General features: G+C 45.5%; 1 protein-coding gene across 3 annotated transcripts in view; it reads right to left on the bottom strand.

Annotated features, from left to right (window-relative positions):
• Positions 1-18260, bottom strand: part of Tanc1 (tetratricopeptide repeat, ankyrin repeat and coiled-coil containing 1) — a 181822-nt gene that overhangs the window by 49125 nt on the left and 114437 nt on the right. For 2 of the 3 annotated variants that reach the window (XM_051184637.1, XM_051184636.1), the window contains 3 exons: positions 17169-17355; positions 5486-5749; positions 269-391 (listed from right to left, as the gene is read on the bottom strand). In XM_051184637.1, the coding sequence (XP_051040594.1) occupies positions 269-391; positions 5486-5749; positions 17169-17355 (574 nt within the window). The remainder of the gene's footprint in view (positions 1-268; positions 392-5485; positions 5750-17168; positions 17356-18260) is intronic. The other variant, XM_051184635.1, reaches the window with a different exon arrangement.

Genomic DNA, 18260 nt, shown 5'->3' on the forward strand with positions numbered 1-18260 from the left:
TGGCCAAAGGGACTGAAACAAAACAGATGCTTTGTGAGTGACAACTATCTCATCACAGAATTATTTTTCCACTCCAGAAGTAATTTAACCACTTCAGGAAGAAGCCCCATGTTCTTAAAGCCGGCTCCCAGCAGACCTTTACAATACTACTTAAAAGAAGAGTACATGCACACATCACACTCACAACATAGTCTGAATGTTGTTTATCAGACGTTCTGTGTTTAGGGAGCAATCTCCTCATGGTGACATGCGAAACGAGGATAAATACCTTTAACTTCCTGTGTCCTACCTCCAGCCGTATTGTGCCAGGGCAATCTAATTGACGTCCGGAGAGGAGCATTTCTCTGCCCGTCTAAATAACTCAGGTCTTCCAATTTGGTAGAACTTGTCGCTGCAATATGAAAGTAAAACCGAGTTAAAGGCCACACCTAGACTACTGTGAGTTATAAATGACTAATTACTAAGCAGTTCAACTTGCAACAAAATATACTTCAGGATAATTATCTGCTCCAGCTTGTATTTCCAGCAGTACAGTTAACTTGGAAACTTTGAAACCAATACATGCTACTCATTCTTAATGTTACACTGATCTGGTTGGCAGAATTCGCCATTATTCCTTGAAAGAAATCAACTTCACTATAAATTTTTTAAAATAAAAAACAAACTAAATTTGTCACTGAGTGTCACACGGCAGACTTGAGTACTTACCGCTAAAGCACGGCATGAGCTATTTCTCCGCAGCTCTGGGAAGCTCTGAGCTGTTTGTAACTCCAACCTTCCTAATTAAATAAGCAGATTCTGCATGTACAATTCCACAGCACTCAAACAGGAAAAGCTAGCTCTTGGCAGTAAAATTTCAGCACTTGGGTGACAGAAGCAGGTGTGTCATCACCAAGAGCTCCAGGCCAGCCTGATCTACAGAGAGTTTCAGGCTAGGCAAAGTTACATAATGAGAACTTGTCTCAAAAAAAAAAAAAAAAAAAAAAAAAAAAAAAATCAAAACAAACAAAAAACAAAACATATGTATATGAATGTATGTTATGTATAAGATACTTTAATGTCCTATCATGTTTGTTTCTGACCAAAACAGAAAGGTTCACAGCATATTGGTGCCTGTTAAAAAGCACTAAGGCTCATTCACATGTATGCATAAGTAGTAATTCTAGGAGGGGTTACATTCCAAGGGCTAAATCTTTTTGAAATGCTTAGTAGGACCAGGGTGAAAGATTTAGAAGTCAAATTGGACAGTCAGTACTCTGAAAACCCCTCTGCTACCTCACAAGCTGTTACCAGCATCTAGCTACCCAGAGCATCATCTCTCCCAAGCCTTTTGATACCCAGAACATCATCCATCCCTAGCTTCCTTCATATTTCCTGTTTTGTTTTTTATTTTTATTTTTTGCTTGTTTGTTGCTGTTTTGTAGTCTACCTCACTCTTCATTCTTTCATTCAACAAGCACCAAAGATTGAGAGCCCAACTCAGAGATGACCAGTCCTCTTTTGCATCTCCTCTGAGTACAGCCAAGCAAATGCTCACTGTCCCTCCCAGGCAGCAAAACTGTTTCTGCATCTCACTGGTGTGCATCACATCTCACTACCGCATCACATACCGTGTACATTCAAATAAATGTTCCACTCAGGGTCAGAATTTTGGAGGGGGGGTGTTGAGACAGGGTTTCTCTGTGTAGCCCTGGCTATCCTGGAACTCACTTTATAGACTAGGCTGGCCTCAAACTCACAGAGATCCGCCTGCCTCTGCCTGAGTAATTTTTAGGCAGGACTCTACAGAATATTCAGCGAGCTTCAGCAGGTTAACCCAATAAAAGCCTCAAGCTTCTCCACAGACCTTACAGAGGGAAGCTTCATACTGTGGCTACAAGACTACCCCATCCCTTCAGGCTCCCTACAATAACACAACTTGAAAACTAATCCTTGGTTCATGTCTGGGGTCTGAGATTGTGGCTTCTTTGCTCAACATATGTCATGGTGAATGCAACCACTGTGGCTCAAGCAGAAGGCCGCATCACCGTCAGTCCATAACTCACTTCAGAGCCAGGGCTCTGGTCCTGATGAATACAAAGACACATTGAGTTTCAAAGGGCTTCTGTTACCCCTTTCCCTGGTCCCTTAGAGCATGACATTCACTTTGTAATTTTGTGACAACTTAAAAGACTAAAAAAATATATAACTATAAAAGACATTCACATCAAAGAACTGGGGGGGGGGGAGGTGGAGGGAAGAGAAAGCCCTGGTGTGATGGGGGTACAGGAGGCAGGGATATTTCGAGTGTCTCTGTTGTCAGCTTTCCAGTCTGCGGCAGAGCAGTCTGAGCAACAGTGCCACACAGCACACAGCCGAGTCTTCACTCGTATGGCATGGGGCACATGCAAGAATCCAGCACCCGTGCAGCTGAGGCAAGGGACCACAAAATACTGTCAGACTGGGGCTACAGGATGAGACTGTTTCAAACAATAAAGACCTAAGATTAAGCTGAGCTAAAAGCTTCGGTGTGGCAGTAAGCGCCAGAAAGCAGCGATCAATCGCTACTTCTTATGGGATTCTCGAAGCCACCAGAACACCTGAGATCAGGGACAGTGAGGCCTGGGCTGCTCAGCTACGCACTCAGGCACTCCCCTCTAAGTGATGACTCAATTCTGTCCTCTTCCACAGATTCCCAGACCTTATTAGCTAGTGTGAGCTATAGGCTCACATTAGTCTACACAACGAATACCTAAAATGCTAACAAACAAACAACAACAACAAAAAGGAAAACACTCTGGGCTGAAAAAACTCAGAGGCCAAACTCTCACGCTGCAGAAAACCCACTGCTGACATCTCTGTGGCTAAGCCATGCACTAGGTGAGTGGGAACCCATGCATGCATGCATACAAACGCTGTGCTTTAGTGGAGTGGGAAATCTCATTTCAACATGCTGTAGGGAACTGCTGGGGAGAGAGTTTTCTCCTAAGCTAAACAAACAACAACGTGTGCTGATACCCTACGTTGTGGACTGACCTAGCCAAGTTAAATGCCAGTAAGTCCTGGGCAATCATCAGTATTTCAAGAGAAGTGGAACTCAGTTGGCAGTTGTGCTTGCTGGTTCCTGGAGATCCACTCAGAAAGTGTCTCAACAGATCAAACACGCAGTCAAACACAGAAAGCCCCACAGGCTAGAGAGACAAGCACTGGATGCTCTTCCAAAGATCCAGGTTCAATTCCCAGCACCCACGTGGCGGCTCACAGCTGTTTGTAACTCCTGTTCCAGGGGTTCCGAAAGCCCTTTTATGGTCTCCACAGACACTAGGTACACACATAGTGCACTTACCTACGTGCAAGCAAAACAGCCATACACACACAAACAGAAAAGCCAACTAGCCAAGATACAGTTTTAAAGTCTTTGAGCCCCACTCTTAGTGAAGGAAAGAAGGTTCATGTCATTCATCCCTTCTGATGTGATAACCAACACTTCAAATTAATCCAATTCTAAAAAACACTTTTACAATCTCTGATCCTAGCCTAGTCTTTGATTAAAACAAAAAACAAAAAACCCAAGACATTTTTTTTTAAAGCTCCTTGGCTCTTTACACTTCTCTTCAGACAGCTGAATTACAGGATGTCTGGTAATCTCAGGGACTCCCTTTACCTCAGGTCCAGCCCTTAAGTGGACAGCGGTTAATAGAGGCCTCTCTTTAACCTACAGGCCAGCTTTCCTACCAAGTAGCACTTTGTGTTTACACATGAGTACTTTCAGAAGATTTTACCTCATGGCCCATCACATTTGGTTTCAATCCTAACTAACTTCCTTGTCTGCAGCCTGCCTTGAATCTACTAGATAAAGGGTGCTAAAAATAGTCCACACGACTGAACATTATTCTTTCCCACAAACCTTGACACGTGTTGCCATTCCCTCTGCTGAGGATCTGTTTTGGTGGCAGGGAGGTGACCATGAAGAAGCTACCAGACTCCTCACTAGTTAACAGAAGCACAAGGCAGGACAGCTGCCTGCATCTCTTCTGACCATGCATTCAGTTTGCAGCAACAATTCAAGAGGTAAATGAGCAAACCCATTAGGTCACAGAGCCCCCAGAACCCAGAGGTAAAAGCCAGTTGCTCCTAAGGAGGTCCAGCTCCCGGACACACACAGGAGGTACCAGGTGAGAACAGCAAAAACCAGACCACTGTGCTCCGCGTAATCCTGGCAGTCTGGAAAAATTCAGCTCACACCCACCATCACTTTACACAGTTGGAGACATCCAAAGAGCTTCTAGCAAGACTGTTAACATCGTTAAAACTTCTGTGTTAATGACTTTCTTAATTTTCAACAAGATGGGTTATCCTGAATATATGGGTTATTTTGTTGAGAAAACTTAAGCTGTCAAATTCTTGAAGACTACAAGTGACTCATTCATCGTAACTAAGTAACAACCTAAAGCATCTTGAGTGCCTAGAATTATGTTCCAGGGGTGGGCCAAAATTGGTGGGGGGGGGGGGGTGGACAGAGGAGCTTTTGGAAGAATCATCAATCAATACACATAATGCTCTCTAGTACTTCTCCCTGGCAGACAGGCCAAATCCCTCTTCTGGAACAAGGCCACTTTGCTTCCTTTGAAAGTGAATTAGAGTTGTACCTCACAACTTTTCCATTAGGCCATTTATTTACCAGCTGCTTCAGAGTTCCATAATTTAAAAAAAAAAAAATCCAACAGCAGCCCAAATGACCTAGCACATACCGAAGGAACAACATGAATTGCAGGAAGATGCTTTGATGTACAAAGAGTCACTATGGTGGTGAGGGGGACACTTTTAAGCACTGTGCTGGTAACAAAGAATTACCTGAACAAGTGCCTCTTGTGAATCCAGCCTGACAGCACAAGCACAGAAAGGAAAAACCTTTAAAAGGCGGAGTGGAGCCCCTCCCCCCACCTTCCATAGTCCTTGTTTGAAGATGGCCACTGACCCGCCCAACCATCAGCCAGGGCCGCCATGAGTGTGCATGGCTGTCTCTCTAATGCATGCCACCATGGCTGTATCTCTAATGCGGGCCGCCATGAGTGTGCACGGCCGTCTCTAGCTGCAGGCTGCTTTCACTCCCACAGCCCATGCCTTCAGCTGTGAGCTCCATTACAGATGAACTGTACAGGGGCACTTTCCCTCCCGCTTCACAAAATAAAGTTTTAAAGTTGAATTAGAAATCCTTCGAGCTGGTATCAACTTCACCCTAAGTAAAAGACTCCCCAAGGGCAGAGTTTCTGAACTTTATTACCTCACCTACAAAGAGCCAACGTTACAAATCACAAACTTAGAGAGATTCAGAGTAAAGGAACCACTAAAAAACCTTGTGTGCTTGTTTACTATGCGTAAACTGAGGCCCATGGAAAAGATTCCATTGCTGGCTTGTGTCTGGACCAATTTTGGGATTAAATAAAGGGAACCCAGGACCCTGACGCTTGGGGAGATAGGCCCTAGGGGAGGGGCATGGTCTTACCTGCAACTGAGTTGGGCCGTGGCATTATTAGCGAGCTGGAGCTCTGAGAATAAGGGATGGGACCATCTCCAGCTGAGGGCTCCGCCTTGGGCAGCTCGCTCTCCGCTGACCCAGTGGTCTCCTCTTCTGCCACTGGGGAGCAGTTATCTGCCCTCCGATCATGAAGCAGTCCCTTCTGAACCCCTAACCTTAGGCTCCCATCTTTATTCCATTCCAAACTGGAGCCACTCCGGTCATCATTTTCCGATGAACTTGTAATTGTGGCTGGAATGAGAAATCAAAATACTTTGAAAACACTCTGAAGGAGGTTAGGCACAGCTGGTGCTGCCAAGAGTACACGTGTACACACACACACACACACACACACACACACACACACACACACAGGACTAATGGAAATTTTCTGACCGACACAGATTTTTATCAAAGTATGTTTCATACAATGTATGTTGGTAAATTAAAAGAATGTTGCTTATCAGGGGAAATAAACTGCTAAATCACTCTACAGGAAAGGGGTGGGGGGGGGCTGATAGGAAGATAATGAAAGGACTGCCTGAAAGTGTCTGAGACCTAAGAGTGAATCTATATAATTTGGAGATAATGAATCTTCCCTTCAACCGAGATGAATTGCTCGTATCTCATTAAATTCCTCTGAATCTTTAAATACCCTACCCAAACGAACATTTGCTGGGGGAGAAGCAATTGTGGCAGTTAATGCAGAAAAGATGCAAGATATGGAAATAAAGATGCAATTTAAAGTTAAGAGAAGCTGATTAAAACTAAGCACTCTAGCGTCTATTCAGCATAGTCTAGAGAGATCAACTTGCCTTATTCCTTTTTGCAACACAGGATGGAAAAATCTGTGTGACCAGTGCAGGGAAAGAACCAGTATGGGAAGGTCTGCTCTGGTTTTAGAATTAAAATTTAACATCTACGAAAACAAATTAGCACTGGCCTGGGGGAATAGGGGGAGGTGTTAGTAAGAGGGGGGGAAAAAAAACTTAAAAGCATCCTGGCAAAAAACGCAGAGGAATACAGGAAAGTGAAGCCCAGTACTCAGTACTCACCCTACATAGCAGCTGCTACAGGCCGACACTCCTAATTTTCAGACTGCCTGAGCAGTACACAATCCCCGGCAACCACAAGTCACCTGGCCACTAGTGCTGCCCCAACTGTCCTTGAGGACAGGAGCCATGCCCACTAATGCTCTGCTTGGATCCCAGCAGCTCAGGCCTTTGAAAGGCACCCTGGTAAATGGGAGTGAGCTGGCCAGAGTGTGCTCAACCGCAGCTGCCTGGAAGCAGAAGCTTTATCCACACACTGTATGAGCAACTGGTAAATGAGCTCAGACAGAGTCACTTATCTAGGACCAAAAGGACCAACTGAATGGTTTAATTTTTGAAATGTTCTTGAAGGTTCAGGGGACTGCTGTGGCCACAGGACACCTTGCCACAATTCTACAACTGCCTTTGCTGCTGCAGCCAGCCTACACATACTGTTCTCTGGTTTCTTCCTACTTATAAGCCTTTCTTCCTACATGTGGGAACCTTTGTGGTATACCTACCCCAAAAGTTGACCTTCTCCATTTGTGACAGTGTAGCATCTTGGGCATGATATGCAATCAATAAACATTTGCTTATTGTATAAATGAATTAGTGAATGAGTGAGCAATTATATTTCAACCCCCTTTGCAGTCAGACAATGTAATCCACTGACTTTACTGTTCCCTGTTCAGGACCATTTGCCTCACACCTAACCAAAGTGAAAAGTAGTGTGGTGCGTGGTCGTTTCCAACTTCTGGGGAACCAAGATTATTATGCCACTATTCCTGCATGTTCTAGCAACAATAAACCATGTGTCCATCTCCCTGGAATGAGGCCAGCCTTCACTGCGTTGTGAAGTGGACAGTTTCCATTACGCACAACAAGCCTGGGGGCTCTTCCCGTTGGAATGCTGCTGCATTGAGATCTGCAGCTGCCATTCCATGGAGGTCTGCTGTATGCCAGGGACTACTAATGCCTTACAGGAATGGCTTAACTTATTAATGAGTTTATTGTTTATTGATGGGAATTCATTATTAATAGTAACTCTGTTAACAAGTTAAAAGCATAAAAATACAGCCAGTCTCATAAAACAAATTGGTTTAAGTCCAGTACTTGGAATTCTGAGTGCTTTCCCTGAGATACCTTGTAATAAGTTCAGTTCCCAAGGCTGTCTCAACATCTAAATGATGGAGAGATGGGAGGGGCATGGCCAGAATGAGGGTGGAGTGATGTGTTTGGTGGCACCTACTCTTAAAAAACCAAGCATCTCAGGGAAATTGATGCTTTTCTACATTTGTTCTCCCTGTGCTCTTGTGATAAATACCTCAGCTCCAACTAAGACACTAACCAGTAGGAACAGGCACCAAGACCACCCCACTTCCTGTTACAAGTGACAGTACAGCACACTTGCAGCCTTGGGGTCCCAGGAAGCAGCTGGGAACATCTGGAAGAGCCTAGCCAAGGCTTCTAGGGGTAAGACAGGCTGAAGGTTAACTCTCACAGGGGGGGCCAGGGTTGTACATGGTATTCAGGATGTGATGGGTGGAAACCCTCGAGTACTGGCAGTGAGAGAAAGAAAGTGGATGAGAGACGGTGGCCCTGAGCCAGGGAAGCAGTGGCGGGAAAGAGAATCCTCCAGTGGAGTAGCCGTTTCTATTGCTTTTTGTTTTGTGATACTGGGTATCATATCCAGGACCTTGCACACCTTCAGAAGTGCTCTACTGGTGAGCTACACCCCTAACCCTGACTAGGGAAGGTCAGTATTCATTATCAGGGGAGTCTTAACAAGGAGAGAGTAGCAGTGTCCCCATTGCTACTAGGAAGCTTGTGACTGAGAGGCAGCCCACTGGCCACACTCACTAGGGCACTGACGGAAGCCAGAGGCTCTTGAAGCCAAGTGGGACTGCAGTACTGTATCAAGCCCAGGCGATAGGCTCTGGGCTCAGCTCAGCTAAGCTTCTGAAGCAAACCTGTGGGACAGAGAGGCCAGTGACTCTTATTTCCTCTGTCACAGGACAGCTCCAGTCTCCCAGAGAGAGGGAGCTGGCCCTCATAATAAAAAAAAAAAAAAAAAACATGTTACTGCAAAAGGTTCTAGGCTAACAGCAACACAGATTCCTATTTAGGGTATTAGCACAGTCACTTTGGAGAATGTGCGCACACAAAGCCAGGACATATATCCACCACACACCCACACACACCACCACCACCAATAACAACAACCCGAAACTGGGGCAACATCTTAAATATGAAAACATTTCCCCTACTAGACAGGTTTCTCTGTGACTTTGGAGCCTGTCCTGGAACTCGCTCTGTAGTCCAGGCTGGCCTCAAGCTCACAGAGATCCTCTGGTCTCTGTCTCCCAAGTGCTGGAATTAAAAGTATGTACCAATACGTCGCTTGGCCCATATAAAGACTTTTTAAAAGTGTCTTTAGAGCGGGGGCTGGGGAGATGGCTCAGCAGCTAAGAGCATGTACTGCTCTTCCAAACGACCTGAGGTTCATTGTCAGCACCCACGTTAGGCAGCTCTCAACTGCCTGTAACCCCACCTTCAAAGGATCTGATACCTTTTGGCCTCTGAGGACACTGGCACATGTGTGACATATGCACACGGATGCATATAAATTTAAAATAAAAATAAATGTTCATATAGGCAGCAGTGGCACAGGCATTTAATCCCAGCACTCAGGAGGCAGGCAGATGTCTGAGTTCAAGGCCAACCTGGTCTACAAAGCTAGTTCCAAGACAGCCAAGGCTACACAAAGAAACTGTCTCAAAACACCAAAATAAATAAATAAAAATAAAAATAAAGGAGAGAGCTAATCAGATTGCATTGTGAATCCAGGTTTAGCCTGATGGCCGGGCCTAGCTGCACACAGCAGCAACATACATCATGAGCTATAGAGGACAGACAGGTACAGAGGGAGTGCATACACAGCATGTAGTATGTGGATACAACACCAAGCAGTATCTTACATACGAATGCTTCGCGGTCTAACCTGGGCTCCCTCTTTTGAAAAACAGCACTGTGATTTGATTCCCTAGGCACATGGCACTGAGGTACATGCCCATCTCACAGACAGAACTTCATGCAATCCTGTTTCTCTTTTTCCACTGGCTACCCAGGAACTCAACACCACTCTCTGACCACTGCTGGGACAGAAAGTACAACTGTATGACCTGACTTCTAAATCCATCTTTTCTCCGTTTCATCTCTGTTGTCTGACTTGCACCCCCACAGAAAACTCCTGGCTCCCTACATGTCTGTGAGCAAGTGAGCATTGCTTACCCCTAAGAACCATCAAGCAATGAGATCCCTTAACAACAACATGCTCAGTGGGGCGCTGGTTGTGCATGCCTTTAATCCCAGTAGAGGCAGGTGGATCTCTGTGAGTTCGAGGCCAGCCTGGTCTACAGAGTGAGTTCCAGGACAGCTAGGACTGTTACACAGAGAAACCCTGTCTTGAAAAACAAACAAACAACAACAACAAAACCAATAACCAAAACCACAACCAAGAGGAAAGAAGGAGTAGGTGGTGGTACTTATGCTGAGCCAGGCTCGATTCTAAGTCCTTGTCTATCTTCAGCCTCAGACAGGAAGACCCCACCCCTCCTGAAGTGCCACTATGCTTCTTCATGCAGCTCTGATTGTGCCATGCTACTCCCAGAAAATCTGGGACATGTTCTCCCGAATCTATTGACAAGTTATGTACACACACTGCTCTAGTTTGTTTCCTATAAAACAAATACCAAAAATTACACAGTTTTAAATGAGAGGAAAACAGAACTTAGAATTCTCTTCAAGTTCTCCATAGGCTGTCACTCATTCTCCACATTCACAGTAGGAGTGCCAAGAGAACCCCACCCTTCCCTGGGTTTGGAACCATTTAAATAGGAGGTCATAGTTCAAGTGCCTCTTAAATTATTAGTACAATAGTTCTTTCCCCTTCCTGAACAACTGAAAAAAAATAATAAAGTAGCACTGAAACATCTGTGAACTTCCAAACTCAGTAGATTGGATCACAGGAAGGGCTTAAAAGTTAAAACATTAGAGGAATGGATTAAAAGGCAAGCATGAAAGGGGCATGATGGCTACTCATGAAAGTGGGAGAAGGGAAGACAGGCCCAGAAGGGACATGCAGCCAGTATAGATTGAGGGCCTCTTTGACCTGACCAAAGGAAGGTGTCTGACCACTTCAGAAGTTACATTTCAATGCAGCAAAGGAAGCCTGAGGTTGTGAAAAAATAAAATCACCCCTGAGTCGAGGCAGCATTACAGCAGATCTCTAGGTCCTTGGATGGATAAAAGGTCCTATCCTCCTCCTGGACTCATACCGCACACCAACAGTTGTTCAGGATATCTGGGCATGCTCTGGATTCCCGGACCAACAAAGACTGCATAGCCGAATTCTTCGTGGCTTCATCTTTCTGACCAGGCGGAGTGCAGCTGTGTACATCTCCCACTTCTCCTGCCCATGCCCACCACACTGCAAACCAGCAAAAGCCACACACAATAGTCCCTGGCTCACCTGCTCCCAGATTCTATGTCTATTAGCTCAGAAGGAGAAGGTTACCGGGAAGAAAGCAAGCTACTTCCCCTGCCAGAGGGAATGCCCGAATGGGGCCCTGGGAACCTTCAGCTCCAGGGACTGCCTGGCTTCTCCGCCTATACAGCCCCAGAATGGCAGCTTGGCACTTCCGGCTAGTCCTGCCCCTTTGGGTGTTGTTCTGGGAACCCTGTGCACCGGATTGTGACAGCCAGATCTCTGTGCCGAATCTCCAGCTCAGCGCTCACCCGCATTGCGCAAGGTATGCTTTGCCACAACATGCAGCAAGGCCAGGGACCCAGCTGCAGTTCCCAGGTACATTCATCAGGCCCTTCAACTATGGAAATACCTGAAGGGATGGCTGTGGGCAGGGCAGTGTGGGAGGGGGAGGACTGGACACGCCTCTCTCAACAAGAACACTGCCACAACTGGATCTGTCACTGTAATGAAAAGTCTCCAGCAAAAGTCTGGAGGCCTGAGAGTGGCTTTGTCTAGCAAGTTACATGGTGCTTTGGTGAAGTTTTGCAAATGTATACATGAACTGCATCCACACTGGAGCCTTTGGCACACTCAAATGATGCCCCAGAGCACGGGACTCCTTGCAGAAAAGACTCACGGCCCACAGCGGCTGGTATGCACTTAAAGCAAGTATCTTCTGTGGGAGGCACCCGCTCTTCCCAGCCAGTGGCTGGTCTGATAATTTCATAGTCACATGGGAAGACAATTTTGAAAACACATTCTATGTCTCATTTTTTTAACTGTCCCAGTACTGAACAAATGTGTTCCGGGAACACAGCAGGTGTCCATCCATGCTGGCCAGTATGAATACAACAGCTGGAAAAACCCAAACACAGAGAGACTGCATTCAGGGCAGACGCTGGGACTGGAACCACCAGGATTTCTTTTCCCCATGCTGACAATGTTAACCAATCATAAATGTAAAGAGAAACTTTCTGCCTTTACCCACGAGATTAAAAAGGGCTTCTATAATTAATGATGATTTTTAAATTGCAGGCAATGCAGCAAAATGAATGTTAACCCAGATTTGAAACATCCTAAATAGTTATTACCAAATCAATTTTAAACCATCCAAATGTGAGAGGGGGGGAGCAATACAGGTAGCAACAGGACAGCATTGATATAAAAATCAAAAGGGTGGGATTTACAAGTTTAAAATGAAAAGAAAGTACAATTAGATTATGCTCCTATACCTCTGCATCTGGTCACCTCCCCGGAGAAACAAAATCACAGAAATGAACAGACAAGGGCTATCTCCAAAATCACTTTCATTTCACAAGCCTGGAAAGAGGCAGAGACTCAATGGAAGATAAAAGTCAGTCCACGACGACTTTATGTTCTAAGCAACCGTGCAGGAAAGCAAATGTTAGCATACCCCATCAGGTGGCGGCAGGATATGGCCCAAGGGCCCCACAGTTTAACAGGAGCCACTCTTGCAAGAGAAATGCTCCCACAAAGATGTTACCTCAAAGTTATACTTGCTCCCTATTTCTAAATGAACAGGGGGGAATAAATAGTGGCAGAAGAGGGAGGCGGCCAAGGAGCTGAAAGCAGCATCACTACCCACAGCCACATTGCCAGGGATGCAGAGTCCTGTGGTCCAGCTGAGAAAGGGGAGGTGCTGGGGGGGGGGGGGAGGTAACACATGATCTGGGTGAGACACAAAGAGTAAGAGAGCAGAGTCACTGTGTAGAGTCCTCCAGCCTTCCTGGGCTTTCCCAACACCAGCTTTGGCAGGTTTTCACGTTGCAAATTTGGAAACCAGACACTAACATCCAGGCAATGCTAATGGCCCCAGTATAAGTAAGAAGTAAGGAACTTTACTTATAAAGTTAAGGACACTCAGAAAATGCAGCTAATCCCATCTGCCTAGTCAGTATTTCTACATCATGGAATCACTGCACTTCCAAGGACTTCAATGCTGGGAGAATCTGAACCTCTTGAAATAGGGTAAGTGGGGCTCCCTTCTAGATGACACGACAAAGTTGAAAAGGAGGCGAGAGAGTCCTTGAAGACTTGGTCTCCCAGAGCAAGACTGGAAAGAGGCCAGTAACTTCTAATGGCCACAGGCCCCTTGCTAAACAGTGGAAACCCAATGCAAATGGGGTACCTGAGGCAGTCCCTAGGAAGCTGCCCGGGCATGTAGCAGCACAGGCTTCCTCTCCCTGCATCTGCTGAGCAGAAGGATTTAGGTTAAATGCAATTAGCATCCTGGAAATTAGCCTACTAAGAGAAGGCACTGTTTGAAATGTCCCCTAATGCCCTGAGTAAACTGCTCAGAACACTGATACAAGCCTTCTGCTGCCCCAAGCATGCAATCCCAAGGCAACCTGTGCCTTACACAGCCCACCCCGTCATATGGTCCTTGCCATTCAATGCTGGCTGCCCAGGTTCATTAGGCTTACCCTACTTAAACCGGTTAAGTTATAGGAAGGTTGGTTCCTCTTTCCTTTCTCCAGGACTCACGTAATTTGGAAGATGGATCCTCACCAACTCATTCGACAAAGCTGCTTCCAGGCTTCCGAGGTGGGAAACTGAAATGTTTTACCTTCATCTCTGCCCACTCAGATCAGGACATTCTTGAGTATTAACGTTCTTAAACAGTTATGAAGCCCAAAAGCTGTGAGCACAGGCTATAGTTTATAAAGTCAGTGAGTTCTTCAGATGGCGAAAAGCACAACACACCACCAGCCCCAGCAAAGGCAGGAGCCATAAGCACAACGCTGATACCTGCCAGCTCAGAGGCTTTGGCACCTCTACCCCCTGCACCGATCACAGAGGAAGAAGCTCTTCCCCTCCGGTCCCCACACTCCTGCCTCTTCAAACACCTGCAGCTCAAGTCAGCCCAGGGAGGAAATTCTTGCTTCTTTTCCTTCTCCTCCCTACCACACCTTGGCAACAGACTTTAGTTCTACAGGTCACAGGCGGCGGGAGGGAATACAGGCCTGTTGTCACTTGTCACCAGGACAGTGGTTCGCTTATCTATCTAAGACTGGTACTATGTATGCAGTGCAAGCCCGGCCCCAGGAGCAAGGGTCTCCCATCTCCCATAAGAGACTATTAACCCCTTCTCTCACTGTCCCCACTACCACATCAAGTATTTCCAGCTCTTCATGTTCAGCCAAGTTAAGAGAACACGTTGGCTTGGGCCAATGAGCCAAGGAGCAAAAGGCAGTATCGATGACATAAAAGGTCCCTAGTTACTTTTTTTTTCCCAGTCAAACCAGAGCTTAAGACATTGTGATATTAAAAGTTTTAATGAACAAACTTGAAATAGGAATCCCGAATAGTTCTTTATAAACCAACTAGATGCTCCCTGCGTGTGTGCAGATGGATAGTAGCACCAATTCTTTCCTTTACTTCTTATCCCCAGCACTGGGCTAAGAACACACAACGGAGTTGGCAAAACAAGACCCCAGTCCATATGGAGCTATAATTAAATAACAAGTACACTGACAAAAATCACTGTTGTGCCATGGGAGCATATAACATGGAGTTTGACTGGGAAAAATTATATTAAATCAAGTGTTAGTTAAGAGCCTCCTGACAGCTTAATCCTTCACTGGCAATACAGGCAGCGAAGCCAGTGTCTTTACTTTCTTGTAGAAATGCTTGTAGGGGCTGGGGATGCACCTTGGTTCTATTTCACCTGGTTCACAGGTACAAAGCCTTGGTCTGATCCCTAGAATTACAAAACAAATTCAAAATTGCAACCCAGTACCTGAATGAGAGAGAATGAAAGATGGATGGGAGGTTCTGACTGAAAATGCGTATAAATGTTTGACAACCCCCTAATGGCATATTTAAAATCAAGAGGCATGTAATGCCAATTCTAGAACAGTAAATATAAGAAGCCTGTTTCAAAAAAAAAAAAAAAAAAAAAAAAAGGTAGCAAAACCTTGAAGGAAGAATAAATCCTCAAAGGGAAAAGACATTTCAAAAGCTAAGAAAGTCGTGTGGCTACCACTGAATTCACATCAAAAGTCTATCTAGGGTGGAGAACGCACAAACAGGACAGAAGAAAAGCAGTGCTTGCAGGAACAGTCTGTTGAAGTGAATTCATTAGCAGCAGAAGTAGAGAAGATGAGAATGCCAGCTGGCTGGGTCAGCTCAGTGGAAGGCCTCGAAGTTAAACAAAAAGGGTCTGTGACAAACCCTCCATTCACATGAACTGTCCAGTCAGCTCAACCACAGACAGAAAGTAGGCTGCTGATGTCTAGGCCTGGAGGGAACAGTGATTTCAAACCGGTACCATGTCTCTTGTGGGGACGGTGAGAACATTCTAAGATCAGCTTCTAATGACAGGCACATCATTTTGAATAAAATAGAAGCTGAGTTTAAGTGAATATTATGGTATGCAAATTACATTTTGATACTGCAATGAGTGTAACATAAAACAAATCCGTAAGAGTCTGATCCCATCAAAATTAGTTATATATATAAAGCTTCCTTGCTGAAGCTGAGTGCTACCCAAGATTGTAGAGCTCTACAGTGAGCTCTGGTACTACCTGCTCCAGTACTCTCTCAGGGGGCACTTTCAAAGTCTAAACTGGATGAACTCATCATTCAGTTTTTTAAAATTATACGGAGCTCAGGTCTATCTGACCACATATTAAGATGGAAGTTAAGCAAGTTGATAATAATTAAAATTATATGGAGCTCAGGTCTATCTGACCACATATTAAGATGGAAGTTAAGCAAGTTGATAATAACACACAGCTATCCTTCAAAGACATGAGTATAGCCTAGCAAAAGGGAAGCTGCAAAAGGTTCAGGAGAGTCCCACTATGAAATCAACACAGTCGCAGAGCAGAATGCCTGAGTCATCCCCTTGGGTCCCACCTGTCCGTACCCATCAGTGTCGGAAGGAAGGCCAGCAAGCAGGAGAACTGAGCCAGTCACTGCTCAGCCTACCTCGGAATCACACAGTGATCTGTCTGAGCTGGGATATGGAAACGGGCTCTTAGAGTCACTCAATTCTAATATCACATAGGTCTACAGACTAATGAATTAACCAGAACCCTTGATTTTCTAGACAATGAAGTATTCAAAGTCAATCCAATGTTGCTCAAGTCACTTAGAACTTAGTCTTCTTACACTCAACTCCACAGGACCACATATATCCTATGAAGCTCAGAGGCTTCCTTAGAAAACAGTTGCTTCTGAAGAAACCCACAGAAACAGCTGACCTGAACAAGGGAGAGATCATGGACCCCAGAATGATAGCTAGGAAGCAAGCATGAGACTGACCCAGACCCCCTGAACGTGGTCTCAGAAGGCCTGGGATGTATATGGTGTCTCTGACAATGGAACCAGGATGTATCCCTAATGCAGAAACGGACTTCAGGAGCCCACTCCCCATGAAGGGATACGCTCTTAGCCTAGAGACACTGGGGAAGTCCTAGGCCCTACCCCAAATGCTTTGACAGGCTTTGATGATCCCTCATGGAAGGCCTCATCCTCCCTGGGGAGTGGATAGGGGTTTGTGGGAGGATGTATGGGAGGATGGGAGGGAGAGGGAACTGAGATTGACATGTAAAATAAGAAAAAATATTTTTAAAAAAATAATAAGAATGGGAAAAAAAAAAAAAAAAACCCTTGCCTCAAAACTGTGGCCAGATCCCAGGATAAGCAACCTCCAGAGAACCACAGCCTTACAGGTCATCAGAAGGAAAAGCAATGGATTGGGCTATGCAAACTGCTTCATATACAGTGAATTTTTTACTCTGGTGTGGTACCCCTAAGGAACCTGATGCCCCAGGAACGGGCTGACCAGTGAAGTGGGAGGTTTTCTAACTACACAGGTTAGACCTGATAACATGTTTTGTTTGTTTGTTTGTTTGTTTGTTTTTTTTTGGTGGTGTTGTTGATTTGTTTTAAACCACATGAACCCAGTGATATAAATGTTGTTAAGGAATATAAAAGCTGATCTTCATTCTCCTGCTGCACACAGCCCTGAGCTGTCTGCACATTGACCTTCATGGGCCACATGGAGCCCCTGTCATGAGGTGCCCGTGAGCACTCCGTCTGTCTCGAATCGAGCCATTACATCACCAAGCAGTGAGTTTCTTACCTATAATTCCACTGTCCTTGCTTTCCAGGGTGGAACTAGGGCTGCTAATGGTCTCACAGGGACTTTTGTTGGCTGCCGTCTTGCTGACACAGCTATTCAAGGTTGAGCAGGGGCTATCGGTGCTAGGAGAGGCGGTGCTGCTTGTCAGTGTGGAACAAGGACTGATGCCTTGGCTCAGAGCTGTGCACTGCAAGACGAACGGAAGGAGGCGTTAACGTGGTTTCCACGGCACGCTTCAACAGATGTTTTTATTTGGGATGCTAAAAAGATGAAATTAAACACAAGACAAAGGGAGACATGTTTTAACCTCTAGAAAGACTACAGCTCAACAGGGATAGACACAGTTTTGGTCTTTACTAAAAGGGGCGTCTCAGCAATACTTCCATGGGAACACAAATCCATAAAACAGAGATGGCAACAGGCAGACTCCCTTTCATTTAAAGCCTGCAGAAGACGAACGGGTTATTTCACCTCTGTATGGGAAACCTGGGGACTGTGTTTCTATAACCTTTCACAGTACAGCAGCCTGATTCGATTCCTGAAGATTTATGGGCTCAGTGTTCAGGAAACGAGATGGGTAGCCATTGTGATCTCAACACCTCCCCAACCCATGCCTCCTCACAGAGATCCCAGAAGGAGGCAGAAGCCCCACACAGAGGTGGCAGGAGGCTGGTGGCTGTGCTCCCTTGGATGGACAATGGCTCAGGGAGGACGAACCATTTGACTCCCTCTACCACATCTCCTATACATCTTCTCTTCACCCCACTGACTCACCCCAACCCCCAATCCCAGCAACTAAGAGAACACAGGTAAGCATAAACCAAAGCAGTCAGTGGAGAGAATGGTGTTTCAAAGGCAGAAGGAGCATCTTTACACAAGCTCTTCGAGCCACCTTAAATCATGTAGCCAATATTCTCTGGGTAGTGGCTAGAACGTTAATGTGAACATTTCCTTAAGTTCTGATCCCTTCTGTTTGTCCTTAACGACTTCCACAACCACCCCTGCAAAGACCCAGAAACAAACTTATAATAAATTTCAACACTCAAGAGCCCAGAACTCATTTGACAAACAGTAATATCCCCCCCCGCCCCC

This window comes from Phodopus roborovskii, unplaced genomic scaffold (genome assembly GCF_943737965.1).
Source record: "Phodopus roborovskii unplaced genomic scaffold, PHOROB, whole genome shotgun sequence".
NCBI classification, from domain to species: domain Eukaryota; kingdom Metazoa; phylum Chordata; class Mammalia; order Rodentia; family Cricetidae; genus Phodopus; species Phodopus roborovskii.